Below are 22,337 nucleotides of genomic sequence, written 5' to 3' on the forward strand. Positions count from 1 at the left end.
ACTCTGTGCTTAAAGGGCTAAAATGTATTAAGAAAAACACATGAACACAACATGAAAATTAATCCTTATGGCAACAGTACTCTTGAAATAATGTGAATGATGGGTAAATAATTTCTCTGCTCTGGCTGAGACATTTTGCTGAGGATCCAAAAAAAAACAAAATCCAAGAATTTAACATTCAGCTGTTACTCAATCATAAATGCAGGGGATTTTCTGGCATACACAGTGAGCTCCTGATTAGCCTTTTTAAATTTTCCAAGCAACTTTTAACATGAATAAAAGAAAACAGGTGATGCAAACACCAAAGAATTCAGAGAGACTTTTAAAGCTGCAAGAGGATGCAGAGCTTGGGGGAGAGCTGAGGGAGAGGGGACGGGGGCAGTGGAAGTGTGATGTGCTCCCACACTCTGCAGAGCTCCTGTGTGAAGAACCACATCCCCCGTGCCCTGCAGGCACCAGGGAGCCCCTCAGCCAAAATGTGCAGCTCTCCCTGCCCAAAGCTGCCAGGGAGTGGCAAGAGAGGAGCTGCAGGAGGGTCAGCGCCCAGGGCACAGCAGTGATGCTGCCCAAACAGAGTGGCCAGGACCCCCTTCCCCTCAATGGCCCTCCAGCATCTCTTTCACCTCAGTTTAATTACCTATAATGTAATTAAAAACGCAGTTGAGGTTCCTCCTGGACCATCCAGACAGAGCTCAGGCCGCTCTCCTGAGCTGTACACAAGTTGCTGTACACTCATGCAGAGCGAAGCAGGTCTTATCTGGAGACTGATTTCATTCCACCACTTCCAATACTTTAATTGCCTGGAAATTACCTCATTAACCACCTGACATCCTCAGGCTGAGGTTTCCCAACACTTCCAAAGTCAGAGATTCCTTATGGGTGCTGAGGGCCAAAATCTAAAGACCCTTTTTGGATGAGTTAATTCTTATCTCGTTCCAATTCATTTAATGCACCCAGCACCACCCCTGCACCCAGTGCAGTTATGGGATCACACAGCACACCAAAACCATGAATATGGGCAAAATCAGGACTTCCAAAATTTAATTTAAGAAGTTGCATCCAGTTCAGAGCATTGCAAGCACAATGCTGCTCCTGCAAAAACAGAAAGCAGAAAGCTCCAGCTGCCTGGAGCTGTTGTGTTTGACATCTGTAAATAAAAAAACTTCAGCACAGGTTGGTGTATTGAGGTTCAAATAAAGGCTCCTCTCAGGTCCCAGCAATGCTCCAAACAACCAGAAAGGCTCCTGTACCTTCAATGATCCTTCTCTGCTGCTGCCTGAGCTCATCAAAGCCAAGTCCTCTGGTCTCCTCCGATTCCTCCAAGAGCCAGGGGTTGGTGACGCCTCGTTTGACCCCTCCTGCCATGAGGCTGGATCTGAAAACAGCTTCAGTGAGTGATGCCCAACACCAAGCCCCTGGCAGACAGCAGCAGCCAGGGCTGAGCACTCCATGGGGCTCTGTGCAACCCCAGGAGAAACCAGCCAAGAACAACCCCCAGTAACAAATCCATCTCACGGGCTGGCCGTGGTAAGGGAAGAGAGAACTCATTTCACAGGGAACAATTAGGCTACAGAGTGAAATACATCCCACAGATTGTGTAACATATCCGTATAAAATGTTTGTGTGCAGAACACACAACATTCCTGGGAATGCACATTATGCCTGTATTTGCTACATGATCAGAACACAAGCTTATAAAAACACTGCTACAGCCTCAAACAGTGAAAAGATCCACTTGTTAACAGAGATGCAAATCAGATGAGACCTTGAATTCCCTGCAATCCTGACCAAACCTAACCAGGAACATTTCTGAATTTCAAAAGCTGTAGGTGGACACAGCTCCCCCCCTGCATTTCCTAGTCTGGCATCAACCTGAACGAGAAGCCAGGAACACACACTTTCAAATGAAAGAGTAATTAAATAATGGGGTTTCTTTTCAAAGAGTTATGACTTGAGATTGTTCACGTTACAGACACTTCCCTGGTGACCACAGAAAACAAGTTTTCCATGTCCAGGGCACATAAATCCAACCAGTAAAATGAAACCCCACTTAAATATCTCCTCAATACCAGATTTCTGGTTTCTGCCTTTCAGCTCTTCACTGGTTTTTCCTACAAGACAAACCTCATGTCTGACTGAGAGTCCTCTGAACCCGGAATTGCAGCTCAGGTTCAGGGGGAGTCATGGTAAGGTTGGTTCCCCCACAGATGTTCCCAAGCTGGAGCTTTTGCTTTCTGCTTTGCTTTTTCTAAACTCTGTATTTCTTTCCTATTTCACCTTTTCCCTGCTCTTTCCTAAAGCACTTCCCCAAACAGAAGAACTGAGAGGACTCTAGAATCTCTTAAATCCTCGATGTTTTGTAATTACACCAAGACCCAAATTTGCATGTTGCAGTGGTTTTGGTGTTTTTAATCGAGTTTTCAATCGAGCTGTTCTCCAGGAGATGCTCTGATGCTGCCCAGTGCCCACATCTGCTGGGCATCCCTCTGTGGCCAAAGCCCCGGGGCAGGAGGTCACTCTGCACAAGGACAGCGGGGCCAGGAGGGGTCAGGGCCCTGCTGACGCTGAAGGGTGTCCAAGCACAGCCCCGAGCTCGGGCCGGAGCTCCGGGAGGAATTCTGGGGAGCTGGGGACATCTCCTGGCCGTGGGATGGAGCAGCACGGCCGGAAAATCCCCGCACGGAGAGCTCTGCAGCTCCTCCTCTCCCCGGACACTGGGACACGGCCACTGGACTCCAGCTCAAGAATGAAAAATAGAAAAAAAAAACCCACTTATTTTTTTTGCTAAAAGTGGCTAAAAAGCACTTTTTATACATCTCAATATGTCCCTTAACCACGCCAGTGATGCTGAACACCAGAGCAGAGCCAGCCCTGCTCTGCCACGACCAACTGGGTGTCAAGGGCAACACCAGAGAGGAGCTGGGATTCTGCTGCATTCCAGCCCTGCACCTCCATTAAATTTCCATGTATTTATCGAGGCTGGCAATTGGGCTTGATTGGACAAACTGACACACACCTGGAATGAAGTTTTACACATTACCCAGCCTTCCTCCCTGCTCTGGGGCATTAAACATGCTCTTTTATCTCCCAGTCTCACAACTGGCACCAGGTTTGTGAACACGACAGAAGCACTACACTGCTCAAGATGGAAAAACCCTTGCAGTTCACCCAATTCAGTTCAATTAGAAGGACACAAAATCCAGGGTAACAACACCTGACAAAGTTGTTTAACTAAAGCAAAGGGAACATAAAGCTCTCTGCTTGCTAAAAAGAGCCCGGCTATTTCTGCCTGTTAAAAAACAGCCAAGGCAAGCAAATTTGAAATAATCTGCGGCTCTGTCTCTCTCCCTCCCCCCAGTGCTCTGCCCTGCTCTTGTAGGCTGGGTCATGACAAGTGGTCTGCTCGTTACAATAATCTTTGTGACATGTTTGGTAACTACCTTCCCACACAAGGCAGCACAACTTCCTCCTTCCTCTGATCCTGCCCTGCCTCGCCTCGCTGGTGTGAAGATTAAAGCTTATCCAATTAGCCACCCACTGCCTCCGCCAGGTTAATCAGGCAAATCTTGGAAGCCGTCACAGAGCACTGGAGTGTGGGGATAGCTTTTGATTATAGGAGCAGATTTAACTAATTACAAGGCTCAGCAATGCGCCCAAGTATAAAAGGTGATGGGGTTTAAAATCAGGGAGCTATGTCACTGCCTAACAAGGGAGGGCTTATCTTATTGTTTCACTGATAATTCTTATAACACCTCCCAAGTAACTTAGATTACTCAAGCAGCACTTACTTTAGGCCAAGGCCACACATCGAGGCTTAGGGCTTTAGAAGACCGATCAGCAAGACTGAGTCTTAAACAAACCTGGGTCATATGACAGCTGGGTGGATGATCACTTGAACATTCCCTTAACTACAGTGGGGCTCTTTGAAGCCCCAGCCTGGCTTCACAGGTCACTCTCCACAGGGGTGAGGAAGGATTGGGGCATTCTCTCACTTACAGTGCTCACACTGTATTTTTAGGAAGCTCCAAGCTAATAAATAAAACAAATATAATTTTACCATACAAAATAAAAGCGCTCTCTATCCCTCCAAAAACCCATGAGAGGCCATAAGAGCACAGGCGCTTCCCAATCCCCTCCAGGTACCATCCCAGGTGGAGATTTCCCCACGAGAACTGCTCCTGATGGGAAGCCTCCAGCACTCCCTGCAGCTGGCAGAGGACTTGCAGCCCCACCAGCACAAGAACTGCTGTTCCCACATTCCAGGAAATTCCATGTTGCTCTGGACACCATTTCCCTGTGGCTGGGTTCACTGGTCCCACTGCTTCAAGGACTGGAAGCTGCACGTGCTGCCTGAGGAGAGTGTTGGACAATCCTGACCACGCTGGTTCATGACCACACAGCCAAAGGCACATTAATCCTGGAAAACCCCAGCCCATCCCTAGATCTGATCCTGGGACTCAGCTCTCAGGTGTTCTCCTGGATGGACAATTCCCTCTTCTCCCACCCTTCCCATCGCCTCCCAGAGCTGAGGCCAATCCCATCCCAGCTCAGGACGCTGCAGCTGCAGCCAGGAGGCTCCAGCAGGAACTGGGAGGGAGGAAGGACACCAGGAAGGAGGTTTACAGGCACCGAAACAACCATTGTTGATCTTATTTCCTAAAGAGAATTTGCCCCCCACAAACAACAGCCAGATTCCCAAAAGCATTTGACACCTGATGGCTCATGGATTGAAGGGGGCACTCGTGGATTGAAGCCTGGTTGGCATTGGGCAAAATTCCTGTTTGGATCAAGGCTGAAATACTTTACATCTGACAGAAAAGTGTTCAACCACGAAAAACGGTGACCCACACTGAAGAGAAAAAAGAATATGGACTCTTAAATGTACCTGGGGTAGCTCTCACTGAAGGTGCTTTGTGTCTCACAGATACCAGAAGCTGTTTCTATTTTTGAGGAATTCCAAGAGAAATCAAGGAAGGCCAGTTAATTTATTGATTCTCTGGTGACTGATACGGACCTCTCCAGCCTGAGACCTGGTCAGACAGGAGCAGGAACATTCCCATTCCTCTGCCTCCATGAATGTTTAAATACTCTAAAAGTTTGACATGTGATATCCAGAAAGTCAGCATTCCTGGCTGCTTTTCCACCCCTGCCTTTGGAATGGAGTGGAACCCTGGGAATCCTGCCCCATTAACGGCCCTCACAACCCGCACAGATCTCTCCCAAGGAGAAAAGGGGGCAGAAGATGCTGAAATTGTGATTAAAACCCAATTAAAGGAAATTTGACTGGCCCTGCTCACGGGGAGTCACGCAAACAGCACAACCTTTCCCTGGAAAATTCCAGCGGCATCTTAATTAAGGCCGGAAGGGGCCGGAAGGGGCAGGAATGCCGTCCCCAAGCCACGGAGCGTCCTGCCCGCAGTTGTCACTTGGGATCAACCCTGAGAGCATTAAACCACAGCCCTGCGCCCCAGAAACGGCTTCAGAGCAGCTTTCAAAGGAGGTGAAACTCACTGAGTGGTGACCAAACGTAAACCAGATTAATTCCAGGGAAACCCTCCCAGCCCCAGGCCCTGGGACAATAAATTTGTGATCAGTGGTGCAGGAAGGTTAATGAAAGGAAGGGCTGCTGCAAGAACAGGACCTGGCCGACGTGGGCTGTCACATCAGGGCTGGATTAGATATGGAAAAGCAGCACAAACCAGGGAAGTGTCACTGCTCAGCTTCATCAAACTCCAGGCGCCGATTTTTCTAATGCAGGAAAAGCTGAGTGTCAGCTCCAGGCACATTCCAGGGTGGGCTCTGCCACCTCCGGAATCCCAAAGCTGGGCCAGGACTCTGCAAGGATTCCAGAGGGACCCCGAGCTGGGAATGGCAGCTGAGCCCTACAGACCCTGGGGGCTCCGGGCCTGAGACCAGCCCCTGCCAAGCTCCTGCCGAGATCCCTCCAAGCTCCCTCCAAGGTCCCTGCAAGATCCCTCCAAGCTCCCTCCAAGGTCCCTCCAAGACCCCTCCAAGCTCCCTCCAAGCTCTCTCCAAGCTCCCTCCAAGGTTCCTCCAAACTCCTTCCCTACAGACCCACAGAGCCCAGGCTCAGGCAAGAGAGGGAAGTTGGATTCACTGGCACAAGATTCAGGCCCTGAGTTGTCTCTGCCTGCACCCCTGAAAACCAGACCCACACGGACAACAGGGAAGGGGTGGGAGTTCACCAGACAGAATATTTGGCATAGTTTTATCCGTTTTTAATAACAGAGGTTAAAAGAGAACTACAAAACACCAAGCCTTGCAACACTAGCAAATAAATACTCTCTGATGTTATCTTCTGCTGGAAAATACTGGATTCCCTGATCATTTCTAATGGGGCTTGAAATTATCAGGGGTTTTGATATTTTCCTCCTGTTTGCCTTGACACCTTCTGGCTGGGGCAGCCCAAGGCTGAATCCCTGAAGCAGCACCTTGCCAGCACTGCCCTGCCACAGCAGGGATGGCCACAGAGGCCACACCAGCTCAGGGACTCCTCAGAGCAGGCGACACACAAGAGTCCCATGTCACAGTCCCATAGACATTTCACCCACTCACTGTTTTACACATTTTGGGTGACTCAGGGATAGATTTAAGAGCCAACACAACAACTGGATGTGCACCGAGCTCTGGAGAATCCAAACCTAGAGCAACTGTTTGGGTTCGACCACAGTCTGGAGGTTTATCACCTGCAGCAGGTGCTGCCCTGATGTCTGGTTATGTGAAGGTGGCTGAAAAAATCACAACCACATGTCACAGACTGGGCTGGGTTGGAAGGGACCTTAAGGATCATTTCACTCCACCTCTACCATGCAGGGACACCTCCCACTGTCCCAGGCTGCTCCAAGCCCCAATGTCCAGCCTGGCCTTGGGCACTGCCAGGGATCCAGGGGCAGCCCCAGCTGCTCTGGGCAACAAGGGCAGCAGAGGCTTTGGGTGTAACAAACACCACCCCAGGGAACAGAAGCACTGAACCCAACCCCTGCACCTCCTCCCTGGAGAGACCCTCACCAAGCACAACCACACAGGGAAGGCAGGGAACTGCACCAGCTGAACTCTGAGTACCACCAGAACCAGTGCCTGTGCCCAACAGGCACCACCCACAGAGAGCTGCCAGGAATGACTGTCCCTGACAGAAACACAGCATTTCTAGGCAAATGAAACTCCCTTTGCCACCTGCAGGGGCAAATGAGCTCAGGTATTACCTCAGACACACCCAAAGCTCAGATCCCGTTGGGCTTTGAGGGGACAGTGCCATACCTGGTCATGTCTGGCTCCGGGCCTTCACTCCTGTAGGATGCCTCGAGCTGTTTGTGCCGTGTGAGGAGGTCGTCCACCAAATTCTGCCTCCTGTCTCCCTCCAGCTGCGTGCTGATGGCTCTGGGTTAAGGACCAAACTCAAAAAGCTTTCATTTCATTACATAAAATAATACCTGTTATACATTCTTAAAATAAATCAGACTTCCTGATCGCCAAAATGAACAATTTTAACTCCAAAAAAAGGCTCTAGGAGGATTGGTCACATTTTTCTGGATGAAATCTGCTGTTATTTTAACTGTGTTTCTGCTCTTTACATATTTCAAACAAAAGGTTTCATACAGTGGCCACAGAATGATCTTTATGTCATCACCTCAAAGTAATGAGACAACTGGAAGGACATTTACTGCCAAATTAGCACTAAGAAAAGCATTTCCCCCTGCAAAATCCAACCAAAGTCATTCTTTGTTTATTTGCTGGCCTCCAACACTGACAGTGTAACAGTACTGCACAGGTTAAGCTCAGGAAAGGATGAGATTTCTTACAAGAGCTCCAAATTACACCAACAGGGCAGGGCCAAACAGAACAGAGCCTTTAAAATCAGCGGGGTATTTCTCATCTCCCTTCACTGGAGGCTCCTCACACAGACCAGGGGAGCAGCTCCCAGCCAGTGATCAGACAAAAACCAGAATTTTCCTTTGAGCATGTTTCCACTTGCAGTTCATGAGCAGAGCACCCCGACAGCCACTGGTGAGCAGAGGAACAGGAGCTGTGGCTTCCACAGGAGACCTGGGAGTGCTTTTTTACATTAACCTTAGTGACATCCTGAAGGGCCTCTAACTCTGCCCCAAGTACTGCTGAGTGGGTTCAGCAGTGCCTGAGCCGGTCTGTGTGTGCTTTCTGCCCCAGCAGCAGCACTGGCCTGCTCAAGCACCCACTGGGCAGGGAGTTCCAGCCCTGGCCATAGGCACAGAACCCAAGGCCAGGGCTCAGGAGGGATTTCTGCTGTGCTAGGCTGAAATGAAACATTCCTCCCTCAAACCAGATTGCTCCTGGATACCCTCAGGGAGATGGACATACCTGTGACTCCTTAACCAGCCTCTCCCAGCATATCCAAGCCAAGCCATGGGGTAACACTCCTAGCAGAGAATCTGTGATTTTCTTCCCAAGGCGTATTTTGCAGCACTTTGACATCAATCTGAAGCTGCAGCCCTGTTGTTTTCAAGTCAGCCAGAGTCAGGATACCCCGGCCCTGCCCACAGCCTGAACAAAGCTTCCTCCTTCCTTTTAGCAAGAGAAACTGTCACCTGGCCAGTTCAGCGCTGGACAAGTGACCTTGCTCACACCCCAGCAGCTCGGGCAGCTCAGAGGTGGCTCGGCCATTTCGTTAAGCTCCTCTCAGACCAGCCTGCTACGGACGGTGACCCAGAGGTGACCAGAGCCAGGCTCCCTCCCACCGCCCCAGGGGTGCCCAGCCCTTCCTGCACTGCAGCTGCCGTGAAAACAACAACAGAGAAAGTTCAGGTGACAACGTCTGCAAAGGGCATGAGGGGAAAGCCCAGAGTGGCAGAGGAATGAGGGCACCCGTGCCCAGAGCGCAGAGGGGCAGGGGTGCTGCTCACACGGATACATCTGGCGCACCGCCACCGCCCGCAGCAGCAGCTCCCGCAGCTCCTCGATCTTCTCCCTGAGACTCTGCAGCGAGGATCTGATGGCCACATTGACCTGGGGGGACACAGAGATGGTCGCTGTCCTGGCCTGTTGTATTTGCATGACATTTCATCCCACTTCATGGCAATGTATTTAACTCTTACTGCACAGGTGTGAAGGGCTCCACTGCAGCCCCGGAGCTGCTCAGAGCCAGAAGTCGCTTCAGGCTGCTTACAAAACAATGGAAGAGTTTCACAAGCACAGTTCTGAGGCATTAAAGCTGTTGAATATGGAAAGCTGTCTTTCAAGTCTTTATAAACACACTTCTTTATATGGGCAAAACATTTCAGCACATTTTAATATTTTCCAGATAATTTTCCAGCTCTCTCCTCTGATGTTTAATACAAATACAGGCACCAGCTTCTTTGGCCACCGGGTTGCTTTCCCAGCTCCCAGGATCAGAGGGAAGGTTGCTACAGGTTCACACATTCCCTGCACTAAACTCCTCCAGACTTGAAACTTAAGACCCCAAAGAAATTCAGATTGTTCCACTTCCTTTCTCAGCAGCACCCAGGACTCCCAATCCTTTCTCACCACTGACCTGCCCAAGATCCAGATGTGTCTGTTCTCACTAAAAATGTAATTCATTCTTCCCTGCTGCAAGCAAACCCCAGGCTTGCAGGAATCCTCCTGCTTTCTCCCACCCCTTCCCATGTCAAATTCACATTATCCTCCGAGTTTCTCCTCCTCAAATGTTATTTCTTTTCATTCCAGTCATGTAGAAAAAACACTCTAACTGCAATCAACAATGCAAGTCAACCTAATTAAGACTTGCTGTGCCTCTTGTTTACAAGCTCCCAGCCCTGCTGTGGCTTACAATGGGCAGCAACCCCAGCTGCTCTGTGGGGAACTGGGAACACAGCAGAGCATCTGCTTCCACCCTCAGTCCTGCTTTCCTGGAGACACAGAGGCAGCAGCAGCTCTCTGCAGGGTCCCCGTGCTGCCAGACCCTGCACGGCCACACCGCCCTGGGTGTCTGCTCAAGGATGGAGCAGCAGAGCCTCCAAAGATGAAATCTCTCTGGCTCAGTGAGGTTTGCTCTCAAACACCACCAAATACAACAGAGAGCATGTGCACCCAGGCTGAGGCAGCCAAAATCCACCTCTGGACCCAAAGCAGCCCAAGATCACCACGGCAACAGATCCAAACCAGGATGGGGGATCAGTGCTTTTAGGAATGCTGAAGCCTCTGCGTGGCCTCCAGCTCTGCAACCAGGTAATTAAAGGTCTTTTCATTTGTTCTCAGGTCCAGGTGGAGAATGCTGCATTAGACTGACCCAGAACAGCAACAGAGCACAAAGGTGACACGGCCAAAAAAGTCACCAGACACAGACACCTGGCCAGAAACTGCAGTGAGAGAACAAAAGATTTCACCTCCTCCACAGAAAATAAAGAAAGAAGAAAAATAGAAAGAAAAGAAACCAGTGGAAGTTTTATGATCAGCTTAATAGAGCAGAGTTCACAGATGGTAAGTGCTGGATTCTAATCTTTCCTCACAGTTTATTTTTCCATTTTAGATTTTATGCTCTATTTTTGGCTCAGCAACAAGCAAGAAGTTTGTCATCCATGCTAATGGCAAAACACTACAAAAATAAAACCCTGTTTACATTCTCCCCAACAGGCCAACATTGGACAAAGACATTTTCCTGCATTACAACACTCAGGAGGCACAGGACACGCGACTGCTCAGCCATGGATTTCTCAACAGGCATTTCTGTTATGAAAACACCTCTCTCGTTGTTGGAAACTTGTTTAGAGTAGAATCAAACACTGCCAAATATTCCTCTTTACCTGTTAATGGATTAAAGGAAACTGGAAAACACAGGGCATGGAACAAATGATTTTATGGAGAAGTCAGTCAGCCGTGCAATGTTTCCATAAAACACAACCCCGGAGAGCTCCAGCCCCAGAAAGGCTCCCAACAACACCAGCACCACGTTTCATTGGGGCTTTGGACTCGTCAGAGGTGGCACTGATGCCAACAGAGAACTTTGCCCTCTATAAATACCGACAGATTGAGCACCAATCTTTTTATTGGTCTGCTGTCGTTCAGGTGTATCTGTACAATTTCGGATACTTCACCATCCTGAAAGCAGGAGTTTAATCTGCACCTCCAAACACCCCAAAGCCAGAAAAAACAATGCCCTCAAATCCCACTGATCTGGGCTTCCTGAGACCCCTTCTCAATTCCTGCTGAACTGAGTCACCCACTCAGCAGCACTGATTATTGTGCACAGCCTGCACACTTTTCCTCAGCATTTCTTCCGAGGAAACATTTCAAAAATGACATTTGATTTGAACAGCTCTCAGCAAAGTGAGTGGCCCTGCAGATCCAGTGATCAGGCCTTGCATCACACCCCTGATATAGAAAGGGGGGAAATCAACCAGTGGGGCTTTAATTATGCCAATTATTATAAAAGACCAGCTCAAGGGCTTGCAGCAATTTTCATCTGAACACAGCCAAGGGAGCAGTTAATGGCTCCAACCTACTCCTGAAGAAAAGGACGAGGCTTTTAGCCCCAGGGAAAGCAGCATCATGAAAACCTTTATTTTATTTCTTAAATAGGAAGTGTGAAAAACATGGGGAACACGGCATTCCTGGGTAAGCTCCAGCTGCTGCTTCTCATTCCTATTTAACTCTGGGCTTGCATTTTGTTAGAAATGCAGCTAAAACAAGGCTGCAAAACTCCTATTCCCTCTGATCTGCAGCAACTGAAGAAGGCAGGAGCCAGCCCTGGGGGAGGAACATCTGCTCCCTGTTCACAGAGAGGGCACAGAGCAGCTGCGGAGCATCCCAACATCCCTGAGCCTCTGGGACAGCTCCATCCCAACATCCCTGAGCCTCCGGGACAGCTCCATCCCAACATCCCTGAGCCTCTGGGACAGCTCCATCCCAACATCCCTGAGCATCTGGGACAGCTCCATCCCAACATCCCTGAGCCTCCGGGACAGCCTCTGTCCACTCCGGCAGGGACAGCTCGCAGCAGGCAGCAGGGTGTGCCCAGCACTGCCACAGCTCCTGCCTTCAACCAGCCTTGCTGCACGCAGAGATTCACGGCTGCTAAGCCCAGACGAGGTCTGTGACACTGAAAAGCCATTGTTCATTCGGAAACTGCGTTCTCGCTCCCTTTACAGACACCTTAAGGGACAGACATCGGCGCTGGGATCCTGCCACGGAACCCAACCTTCCCGAGCGGGTGCCGGCAGCGACAGCGACACAGCCCCGGCCTTGACCCGCCCCTTCCGCAGCTCCTGCCTCCCTCTGCCCCATATCCCGGGAATTCCGGGCCCGTCTGACCCCGGCACATTTAAACTCAGCCCCAAACCCCGCCGAACCCGCTCCCTGCCGGGGCACCTTGGCCGAGCTCTCCCCGCTCCGCTGGCAGCGGTTCCGCTCCTGGATCTTCTCGGCGATGTCCTGGGCGAGCTGGCGAGCGGCGGCGAGCAGCGGCAGCCTGGGGGGACGGCAGCGGCTGAGCCCGGGCCCGCGGGACGGAGCCGGGACCCGCCGGGGCTGCGGGACGGAGCCGGGACCCGCCGGGGCCGCGGGACGGAGCCGGGATCCTGCGATCGGCCGGGAGGGACCCGCCGGACCGGCCTCGGGAAAGGGCCCGGGAGGGGAAGGCACAACACCCCGAAAACACAGACACAGAGCCTGGGATGGCCTTTGGGAAAGGGCCCCGGGAAGGGAAGGCACAGCCCCGGGATGGGTTTTGGGGAAAGCCCCGGCAGGGGAAGGCACCACCCCGGGACGGGCACAACCCCCCCACCGCGGCCCTGCCCGGCCCCGCTCCCGCCCCGCCCGTGCCGGGCCCCGGAGGCTCCGCAGGCTCCGCAGCCCCGGCAGGGTCGGTCCCGGCCCGGTCCCGGCCCGCAGCCCCCGGCCCGGCCCGGCGCTCACCAGGGGTCCGGAGCCATCGCGGCCCCGGAACCTTCCCGGAGCTTCCGCCGGATCCGCCCGGACGCGGCGCGCGCAGGCGCCGGGAGGGGACGGAGGCGAGAGGGAAGTGAGAGAAGGAAATGGGAGAGAGGGGAGAGATGGAGAGGGGAGAGAGGGGAGAGAGGTGCCGGGGAACGGGGCCGGGAGAGGGGCGCCGGACGCAGCGCTGCAGCAGTGCAGGGAGCGGGGTGCCCGGTGCTGCGGGCCCGGTGCTGCGGGGAGCGGGGGCGGTGCTGCAGCGGTTCTGGTGTGCGGTACCGGGGGCAGATGTTCAGGGGCCGGAGGTGCGGATGCGTGCAGGGGTGCAGGTACAGAGATGCAGATGTTGGGGGTGTGCGGGTGTTGAGGGTGCAGGTGCCGAGGGGCAGAGGTTCGGTGCATAGAGGGGCGGGTACGGAGGTTTGCAGTACAAGGTGCGGAGATGCAGATGTTCAGGGTGTGGAGGTGCACGGTACAAGGTGCAGATCTGTGCAGATGTGCACAGCACAGAGCCAGAGCTGACCCCGCCCCTCCCTGATGCCAGATGAACCCAACACTGAGCGGTGGCACCGCTTCCTTCTCCAAATCCCCAGCCCTGTGCCCTGTCTCTGCCCATCTCCAGTGACAGTCACTGCCCTCCCTGCCCACGCCGGTGTTCCGTCCCCCCGCTCCCGGGCGCTGGCGCTGTTTCGGCTGCAGTCACCGGCGGGTGGGCGCAGCCCCTCGCTCCCGCAGCAGCTCCGTCCAAGCCCTTCCCACCCCTGATCCGCCAGGATTTGACCTCTCCTTTTGTTTTTGGGTGCGATCGGTGACGCAAATCGGGCACAACCCGAGTGCCTGAGGAGCAGCCTCGGGGCGCTGCCAGCGAGCCTTTATCGCCCTCGTGACGCGGGGCTGCTGCGGCACCGCTGGGGCGTGTTGATATCGATAGTGATAAGGACAGTGATAGCGGCAATCATTACAATAGGAATAAGGACAATGATAACAGTAGTGATAACGGTTTTGATAACGATAATGATAACGACAACGAGCGCATCCTCGTCAGCACGTTCCCGTTGCCGGGGACCGATCCCCGCGCTGCTCCCGGCGGTGCCCCGGGCCCGGGGCTGCCGAGCGCGGAGCGAGAGGAGCCCCACGAGCGCTGGGGACCAGCCCCGATCCAGTCGCCAACGCCGGGGCGGCTTTGGGGAGGCGCTGAGCACCCCAGGCACCCCTCGGGTCCCGTCCGCTGTCCCGCAGGCTGGGCAGGGCTGGGGACACGCTGGGGTGGGCAGCAGGGACACGTCCCGCTCCTGCCCACGAGGACCCAGTGCCAGCAGTGCCCTGAGGGGCTCGGAGCCGCCCCCTGGCCCCGGCAGCCCCCCGGGGTGGGCTCTGTCCCCCCGGCCCGGCTCTCCGCACACCCGGAGATGCTCCCGCAGCCGCGGCCATCAAACATTCATGGCCTTGGCTGCGCTGCTCAGCCGGAGCCCCACGGCCTCTACATATTTCATTTTTACGCCATTAAAAACGCATGAAGCGACATTTCCTTTCGCCCTGTCCCTAATTCGCTTCCGTCTCCCATCTCCCATCTCCGGAGCGGCTGCCGAAGGTTTCAGAGCTGCGTCGGACTGGCAGGAAGAGGCGTCCGCTGCCCTGGAAAAGTCAAACGAGGATAAGGCGGCTGCCAGGGGCCGGGGAAAGGCAGCGGGAGCCGCTGCTGGCAGAGCTGGGCAAACGGTGGGAGCTGGAGAGAGAAGGAGCGGCCCCTTGGCACCGGGAAGCAGAGCGGGGTGCGGAGCGGGGACCCGCGGGCCCCAGGAGCGGGGCTGGGGCCATCACTGCCCCTTCGGGAGCAGCCTGTGGAGCAGAGCCGCCCATCAGGCGCCCCGGCGGGCTCCGGGGGTGGATAAGGATAAGGAGATAAGGATAAGGATAATTCCCAGTGGGAGACCCCCTCGCCTCCCTCCCACCCGGCACAGCCCCGGGGGTCTTTGCTGACACAGCACTCCCTGGGCTCCCAGCTTGCCAGGACCAAAGGCAGGGAGGGGCGCCGGGACAGCCGAGCTGCTCCCAAGGAATCCTGGCACACACGTGGAAGGTGAGGAAGAGGAAAGGGTCCGCAGAGAGACTTGCTGGGAGATGCCCCAGGCCCGCGGTGCCAGCGGATGCTCAGGGATGTGCTGCGGGGCAGACGGGCCTGCGGGCAGGGAGGCCGGTCAGGAGCAACCTGCAGCTGCTCTTATCACAACAGAAACAATGCGACTTTCAAAGGCAAATAAAAATCCTTCCACACGTTTCGGTGCCTATAAAAATGCCCGCTGAGCGCAGCCTGAGCTGAGAGCTCTGCGGCAGCAGCGTCGGCCCGGGCCGCCGGCCTGGGAGCCTCTCCCGGCTGCTGGAGGCTGCTTTTCCTCCAGCTCGGCTCTTCTGCCCGTGAACACAACGCTCGGTTTGGAGGCTAAAATCAATCGATACCAACCATTCCCGGGGGCAGGCTGGGAACGCCGGAGCCCCACGGCCGTGCCCGCAGCAGCCGCAGCCTGAGCTCCGCCGGCAGCCGGGGCCGCGGGGCCGCATCGCCCCGAATTTCCCCGCGGTTGTGCTGGAGCAGCCGCGGCCCCGGCGCCGGGCAGCGCCCGAGGGCGCCCACGGCGGGGGCAGCCGGGGGTCGCTGCTCCCCGCGGCCCCGGTGTCCGCCTGGCCCCGGCTCCCGGCCCTGCCGCTCCCAGCTCCTCTCCCGGCTCCCCGGGCCCCCCAGCGGGAAGCGGTGCCAGCCCCGCTCGCTGTGCCGGGGGTTCCCTGCTCAAGGACGGGCCACGGCCGGAGCCCCGCAGCAGCTCCTGCCCCGGGCGCTGCGAAGGGAGCGAGCCTCGGGGCGGGAACGTGAAGGTTATCCTCGGGAAAAGAAAGGATTCATTTAGTGCTCGTGCTGCTGTTTGATGGTATCGCAGCCCACGGGGTGTTTACAGCCCCCCCCGCCCGGGCTCGGAGCGGAATTGGGGCAGGAAGGGGCGATGCGGGCGCGGAGCTGCTCCACCCCTCGCTGTATTTACCCCAAACAAAGCCCAGTGCCCTCACCTTAAAAGCGCGGGCAGGTGGCGGGGCCGGAGGGGGCCCGGCAGGGGTGGCCGAGCTGGCACATGCTGCAGGTGGGGCTCAGCCTGCCCCGCTGCCCCGGGGGCGCGGCCGGCGCCTTCCCCATGGCCGAGCCGGCCGCGGGCGAGGACGCGGGCACCGGGCGAGGTGAGTGCGCCGAGCGGGACCCGCCCGTGCCGGGACCCGGCCGGCAGAGCGGAGGGGCTGGGGCAGACCCAAATTCCTGCCCCGAGCCCCCCGGCTCGCCCCGGGGCGGGCAGAGCGGGAGCCTCCATTCAGCACCCGGGGCCGGGGCGCCGGCGGTCGGGCGGGCTCGGGCTGATGCTCCTCGGTACCCGGGCAGGGCAGCACCCTGGGGAGGGGACGAGGTGAATTTGGGGATCGTGGGGTGCAAATAGCCCCTGACTCACCCCCGGTGTTGGTTCTGTGGCCAGGAGCCCCCGTGACCGTGCTCGGGTCAGGCTGTGCCCAGGGCAGGGAGTGGGGCCGAGCAGCCCCGGATCCAACAGCTCCTGCCCTGAGCCAGACTGAGCCCGATCCTGCTGACCTTGGGCAAGCGCCCAACTGAGCTGGAGAGCGAGAGCCGGAGCCGGAGCCAGCCCGGGCGTCAGGACCGTCCCGATGCGCCACCGCGTGCTGTCCCCCCGTGTCCCCTTGGCTCAGCGCGAATCCATCCTTGGCTCCCCCGGCAACTGAGCGCATCCACGATAAAAACATCCCAGAGTTAATGAGTGCGCTAATTGCCTTTATCCCTGCCCGACAATCTGTGCCCAGCAGAGCTCCCCCACGCGGGGACGGCTCCCGTGTCCCTGCAGGGTTTGGATGGAGCTCTCCGGCAGCCCCGGGGAAATGCCGCTCCCGTCTCTCTAGGAGGAGCTCAGACTCTGCTCTTCCCAGCGCCGGGCTGGCGGCTGCCCGAGCCCCGCCACGGGGCTGTGAGCGGGAGCCTCCCCCGAGGGTCCCCTGCTGTCCCCAGGGGGCTTCTCAGGGGCTCAGCAGCCCCCGCTGCGGTTCCCGGACAGGGTCCCTCCAGTGCACGGGGGCACGTGGGGAACGGGGACCCTCTGCCCCCACAGACCGGCCCCGCACCCCCGGCGAGCCCCTCGGCTGCAGCAGCTTCTGCTCCCTCCTCCTCTGACACCCGAGGGGCCGGAGGGGCCGGGAGACTTCGGCAGGAGGCACAAGAGGAGGGCAAACACCCGAGGGCGGCTTTGCCCGCTCTGCTGGGCTCTGAGCAGCCTGCTCTGGGCTGCCAAACGCGGACAGGACCCTCCTGCCCCGTGCTGTCCTTAGGAGGGGACACCATGGAAATGGTCCCTCTCAGCCTCAGCATCGCTTGGGCCCCCCCTGCCCGTGGGGTCCCTCCTCATCCCTGCAGAGCTGGGCTGGGACAGGGCTGCTCGTCCTCCTCGGAGGTGTGACAATGTCCCACGGTCATCCCCGGGGCACAGGGACCGTGTCCCTGCCCTCTGCACCTCCCTCTCGGCAGGTCACAGGCTGGGAAGTCCGTAGCTTTGGGAGGGGTGAAAAGCCCCTCACAGTGTGAGAAGAAACCCTGACACCCGTTTGGGACCTGGCCCCACACTTCACCAGGGCCCTGGGACGACGGGAGCGGGAGAGGGCAAAGCCCAGAACCCTTCCCTTTGCAGGGGAGAATAAAGAAATCCAGGACGTGGCCGTGAGACTTCAGAGCGCCCTCAGCCAGGGTGAAACGCTGTTGGTGGGGCGGTGAAAGGTGTTCAATAAAAGGTCTTTGTCCTGCAGAGGCGCCGGGCTCGTGCCCAGTCACCATCGTGGTCACGTCCGAGGCTGACACCTGGGACATCGACACCTCGTCCTGCCTGGGCTGTGGGCAGTTCGTGGATTGGGACAAGATGCCGGAGCCGCAGCAGCCGGCGCAGATCCCGCGGGACGTCCTGAGCAGGCCCCCGAAGGAGCTGAAGAGGCTGGCGAGGGAAGGCTGCTGGGCCGGGAGCCACGCGGGCCGGGCCCGGCTCTACCCCCGGCTCATCCAGCAGGTCTCCTGCCGCCTCGTCACCCCCGACGCGCTCGTGTACAGGGACGTGGCCGGCCGGCTCTTCGGGAAGCCCAGCGTGAGCTCCCACCCTCTGCCCGAGTTCCTGGAGGGCTGCCCCATGCCCACCTACTGCCTCAGCCCGCACGGGGTCACCGCCCTGAAGAAGATCCTCATCTGTGTGGGCGCCCTGTTCCCCGACATCACCCACAGCCCCCTCCTGCCGGCCCTGGCGGCGCTGCTGCTGCACTACAGCGAGGACGAGGCCCAGTGCTTCGAGAGCGTCTCGCGCCTCATCGCCAGCAACGCTCCCCACGCCGGCTACATCGACCAGTCCTTCCTGGCCCACCAGGCCTCCTGCATGACCTTCGGGGACCTGGCCAACAAGCACTGCCCGGCAGCTCACAAGCTCATAGCCGGCGCCGCCGAGAACGTCCTCGAGGTCTACTCGGAGTGGCTGTCGTGGCTCTTTCCCGGGCTGCCCTTCGGCTACGCCGTGCGGGTGCTGGACGTGTTCCTGCTGGAGGGCCAGAAGGTCCTGTACCGCATCGCCCTGGCCCTGCTGAAGCAGTTCCGGCTCTCGGTGACCCCGGCCGGGCTGCAGGGCTCCGACATCAAGGCAGAACTGCAGGCTTTCGTCAGGAACATCGCCGAGCACGTGACCGTCGACAAACTCCTGGAGAGGGCCTTTGGCATCCGGCTGTTCTCCCGCAAGGAGATCTGGCTTCTCCAGATGGCCAACAGGAAGGCGCTGATGGAGAGGGGCATCACCGTGGTGCAGAGCAGGTGAGGAGAGCTCTGCATTCCCCGGCCCTGGGGCTGAGCTGACAAAATGTGAGCCCCCGTGGAGAACACCCGGGGGGAGCTCCAGGCACCTCCCGCAGCTGTGGCTGTGCTGGGCCCTCCCAGCCCCTCGGGGGACCCTGTCAGGGGTCACGGCACAGCCGGAGCCGGGGATGTCGGCAGAGAGCTCGCGGTGCAAAGAGCAGGACAAGCCCCGCTGCAGGGGCTGTGCCCCGAAGAGCAGAGGGGCCCCAGCCCGGCCTGATGTCCCTCCCCTCGCAGGCCGTCCTTCCACCTGGCCGTGGACATGCAGAACTTCAGCTCCAGCACTGTCACGGCGCAGGAGATGCGCCTCATCTGGTCCTGGATCCCCGAGCGCTTCTCCCTCTTCCCCCCGCTGCTGCTCTTCTCCACCTCCGAGCACGGCTGCAGCCTGCAGAGGTGAAGCCTCCGCTGCCCCGCGGGGCCGGGCCGGGCGGGTCGGGCGTGCGGGGAAAGCCGGGCAGGGCTTGGTGCTGGAGACAGCAGCAAACACAGTGACCAGGGCACATCCAGGGGCTGCTGGGGACCCTCCCGGGCTCGATTCAGGGTCCTGAGTGGGGCTCAGGGGAGAGGGCAGAGGCTGGGCCAGATGGCCACTGACACCTGGGCACCGCCCGGGCACACGGGGCCGTGGATGTGCCACGCAGGGATGTCCCCGTGTGCCACACTGTGCCAGGCACGCTGTGAGCGCCCAGGGACAGCCAGCACACCCTGCCCAGGGCTCCAGCTGCCCCCAGCCTGACCCCCGTGTCCATCTCTGCAGGTTCTACACATGCTGCGAAGGCTACGAACCCACGGTGCTGCTCATCAAAACCACCGAGGGGGAGGTGAGCGTGTCCCAGGCAGGGCTGGGAAGGGGACGGGGTGGGTGGCCCTATTGGCACCTCTTGGAGCAGCCACGGGCTGTGTGGTCCCTGTCCTGCCCTGCCCCGGGTCTGTCCCAGCTCCCAGGACAGAACAAACTGCACCTCTGGCCCCCAGGACACACCTCAGCCGGGGTGCCGGGGCAAACGGGAGTGGGTGAGAGGGAGAGAGGCCCCGAGTGAGACTTTAATTGCAAATACAGACTGACTCATGAATCCTTGCTGAGCAGACTCTCCTCAAGTCAGCAGATGCTTTGCCTGAGCCAGGACTTGCTTTCAGAGCACTAAAGGCAAGGTTCTCTCCCTGACTGCACGAGCAGCCGCACAAGGGAAATGGAGGAGAAATAAGGACAGTTCCTACTGAGGTAACTGCAAAGGCCCCTGAGCCAGGGCTCTTCCCCGGGACTCTGAGTGCCTCACAAGCCCCTAATTTATCTCTCCACTCTTCATCCCACAGTGGAGGAAAATTCTGTGAATTGTTCAGGCCTCCCAAAGATTTACTGACCGACAGTGCTGATGTCCCAGGCCTGACACTTCAGTGGTGTGGAGATAAACACCTGCCACCCCCAGGGCCTCGTGCAGGCAAGGGAAGGTCCCTAGAAAACCTTGTTTGCTACAGGTTTTAGCTCCTGTTATCCCTCGGCTGTGCCAAGGACAGGCAGGAGTTCCCAGCCCTCGGCAGGGCCCCTCCAGCCATGGTCAGGTCAGGGGTGTCCGCAGCAGGGTCAGCTGGGCACTGGGCTGGGTGGGCTCAGTGCAGGGCACCAGGGATGGGCAGTGCAGGATGGAGCTGGCACAGCAGGACTTGGCTCTGATTCCCGGGGGAAGGGGCAGAGCCCCTGCCCTGCTGAGCCCGGGGCCATGCCCGGCGCTCCCGGGGCTGCCTCTGCCCCCGGCCCATCCCCTGACGGCTCCCTGTGCTCTCTCCCAAGGTGTGTGGGGCGTTTCTCTCCTCCGACTGGAGCGAAAGGAAGAAGAGCGGTGCCACATCGGGCTTTTTTGGGACAGGGGAGTGCTTTGTGTTCACTGTAAGTCACGGTTTATGTCTGGCTCTGTCCCTTCACTACTGTCCTGCCAGGACGCCCTGTCCCTTCCCTGCCCCAGGCCCAGACCCGGGCGCAGCACTTGGCCCCAGCCCCCTGAGCAGCAGCAGCACCTTCCCGCAGCGGTGGCGAGGTGCCCAGGGACAGGGACAGGGCTCACCGGGTGTGTCCCGCTGCCCAGGTGCGCCCCGAGGCAGAGAGGTACGAGTGGGTGCTCATCAAGAAGCCGGAGCTGGCCAAGGCCGTGCCGCGCTCCCGGCAGCGCTCGCCTTCCCCCGCTCCCGAATCCCGGCTCGGCTCCTCCCGGGACAGCCGCAGCTCCAGCCCCAACCACCTCGCCGTGCCCTCGCCGCAGAGGAGAGGCCGCCTGTCCCCGTTCCTGGCCATCAGGCACTTCCTCCTGCCCTCCAAAACTGCCTCCATGTTCATGTCCGGCTCCCGGGACGGGATCGTTATCGGTAAGGGGGGATCAGTATCAGTAAGGGGGCTCGCTATCAGTAACAGGGCCCGTTATCAGTAAAAGAGATCGGTATCGGTAAGGGGGGATCGATATCGGAAAGGGGGGATCGGTATCGGTAAGGGGGGATCAGTATCGGTAAGGGGGGATCGTTATCGGTAAGGGGGGATCGATATCGGTAAGGGGGGATCAGTATCGGTAAGGGGGGATCAGTATCGGTAAGGGGGGATCGGTATCGGTAAGGGGGGATCGTTATCGGTAAGGGGGGATCGGTATCGGTAAGGGGGGATCGGTATCGGTAAGGGGGCTCGCTATCAGTAACAGGGCCCTTATCGTTAAAGGGATCGGTATCGGTATCGTTAAAGGATCGGTATCGGTAAGGGGGCTCGCTATCAGTAACAGGGCCCTTATCGTTAAAGGGATCGCTATCGGTGACTCCCCAGGGTGGCACCCACCGCCCGCCGCTGCCCCGCTGGAAAGGCCCCGCTCCGGGTTAAACCCCGAGCTGCCTCCAGAGGCACAGAGCTCCCGGGTCGGGATATCGGGTTAAAGGCGGGGGAGGAGAGGACAGCCCCCTCTTCCTGCAGTCCAGGGAGCTCCTTCCGACCCTGCGCTCGCCCTTGCAGGTGGAGGGGGAGGCCAAGCCCTGTCCCTGGACGCCAGCCTGCTCCGGGGACACACGGAGCACTGCGAGACCTTCGACAACCCCCCGCTCTGCCAGGAGAACTTCCAGGTGCAGCTCTTGGAAGTGTGGGGCTTCCAGAGCGCGTAGTTCCCGTGGGGACACCCCTCGTGTGCCGCCCACGGGCACGGGGACCCCTCCCCGCGCTGGCCACCCCCGGCCGGGCTGTGGCCACCTCTGCGGCAGCTCCACTCTCCATCGTCCCCTCTGCGCTCCGATCACATCGGATCAGATCGGATCAGATCAGATCAGCGCTCCCGGTGCCGTGGAGAGAGGGCGAGGCAGTGCCAGGACCGGGACTGCGGGCGCTGCCCCTGGGGACACTCGAGGTCCCCTCCCGCAGTTTAAACCCGGCCCACTGCACCCAGTCTGTGCCAGTTTGGGGTGCTGGAGGGGAGGACAGCCAGTCTGGAGTTTCTCACACCCCCCTGGCCTGTCTGCAGCGTGGGGCTCAGCAAACCAGTGGCAGCAC

At 57.8% G+C, this 22,337-nt stretch overlaps 2 protein-coding genes across 4 annotated transcripts in view; one reads left to right on the forward strand and one right to left on the reverse strand.

Annotated features, from left to right (window-relative positions):
- The window catches only part of STX8 (syntaxin 8), an 86,683-nt gene extending 73,753 nt beyond the window's left edge, over positions 1-12,930 (reverse strand). For 2 of the 3 annotated variants that reach the window (XM_082294318.1, XM_082294317.1), the window contains exons 1-5: positions 12,886-12,930; positions 12,340-12,439; positions 8,906-9,000; positions 7,279-7,389; positions 1,251-1,375 (exon numbers count right to left, since the gene is read on the reverse strand). In XM_082294318.1, coding sequence (XP_082150444.1) covers positions 1,251-1,375; positions 7,279-7,389; positions 8,906-9,000; positions 12,340-12,439; positions 12,886-12,902 — 448 coding nt within the window. In that variant the 5' untranslated portion in view covers positions 12,903-12,930. The remainder of the gene's footprint in view (positions 1-1,250; positions 1,376-7,278; positions 7,390-8,905; positions 9,001-12,339; positions 12,440-12,885) is intronic. The other variant, XM_082294319.1, reaches the window with a different exon arrangement.
- Positions 12,931-16,025: 3,095 nt separating this feature from the next.
- Positions 16,026-21,955, forward strand: LOC309580150 (TBC1 domain family member 24-like; the record flags this gene model as incomplete). The annotated part of the gene is made up of 7 exons (XM_082293934.1): positions 16,026-16,128; positions 17,746-18,781; positions 19,061-19,219; positions 19,584-19,647; positions 20,616-20,711; positions 20,908-21,184; positions 21,810-21,955. The coding sequence occupies 7 exons, from the start codon at positions 16,026-16,028 to the stop codon at positions 21,953-21,955; spliced, it is 1,881 nt and encodes a 626-aa protein (XP_082150060.1).
- Positions 21,956-22,337: the final 382 nt, after the last annotated feature.

The sequence above is a fragment of the Coloeus monedula genome, assembly GCF_965178545.1.
Source record: "Coloeus monedula genome assembly, chromosome: 19".
Classification (NCBI taxonomy): Eukaryota; Metazoa; Chordata; class Aves; order Passeriformes; family Corvidae; genus Coloeus; species Coloeus monedula.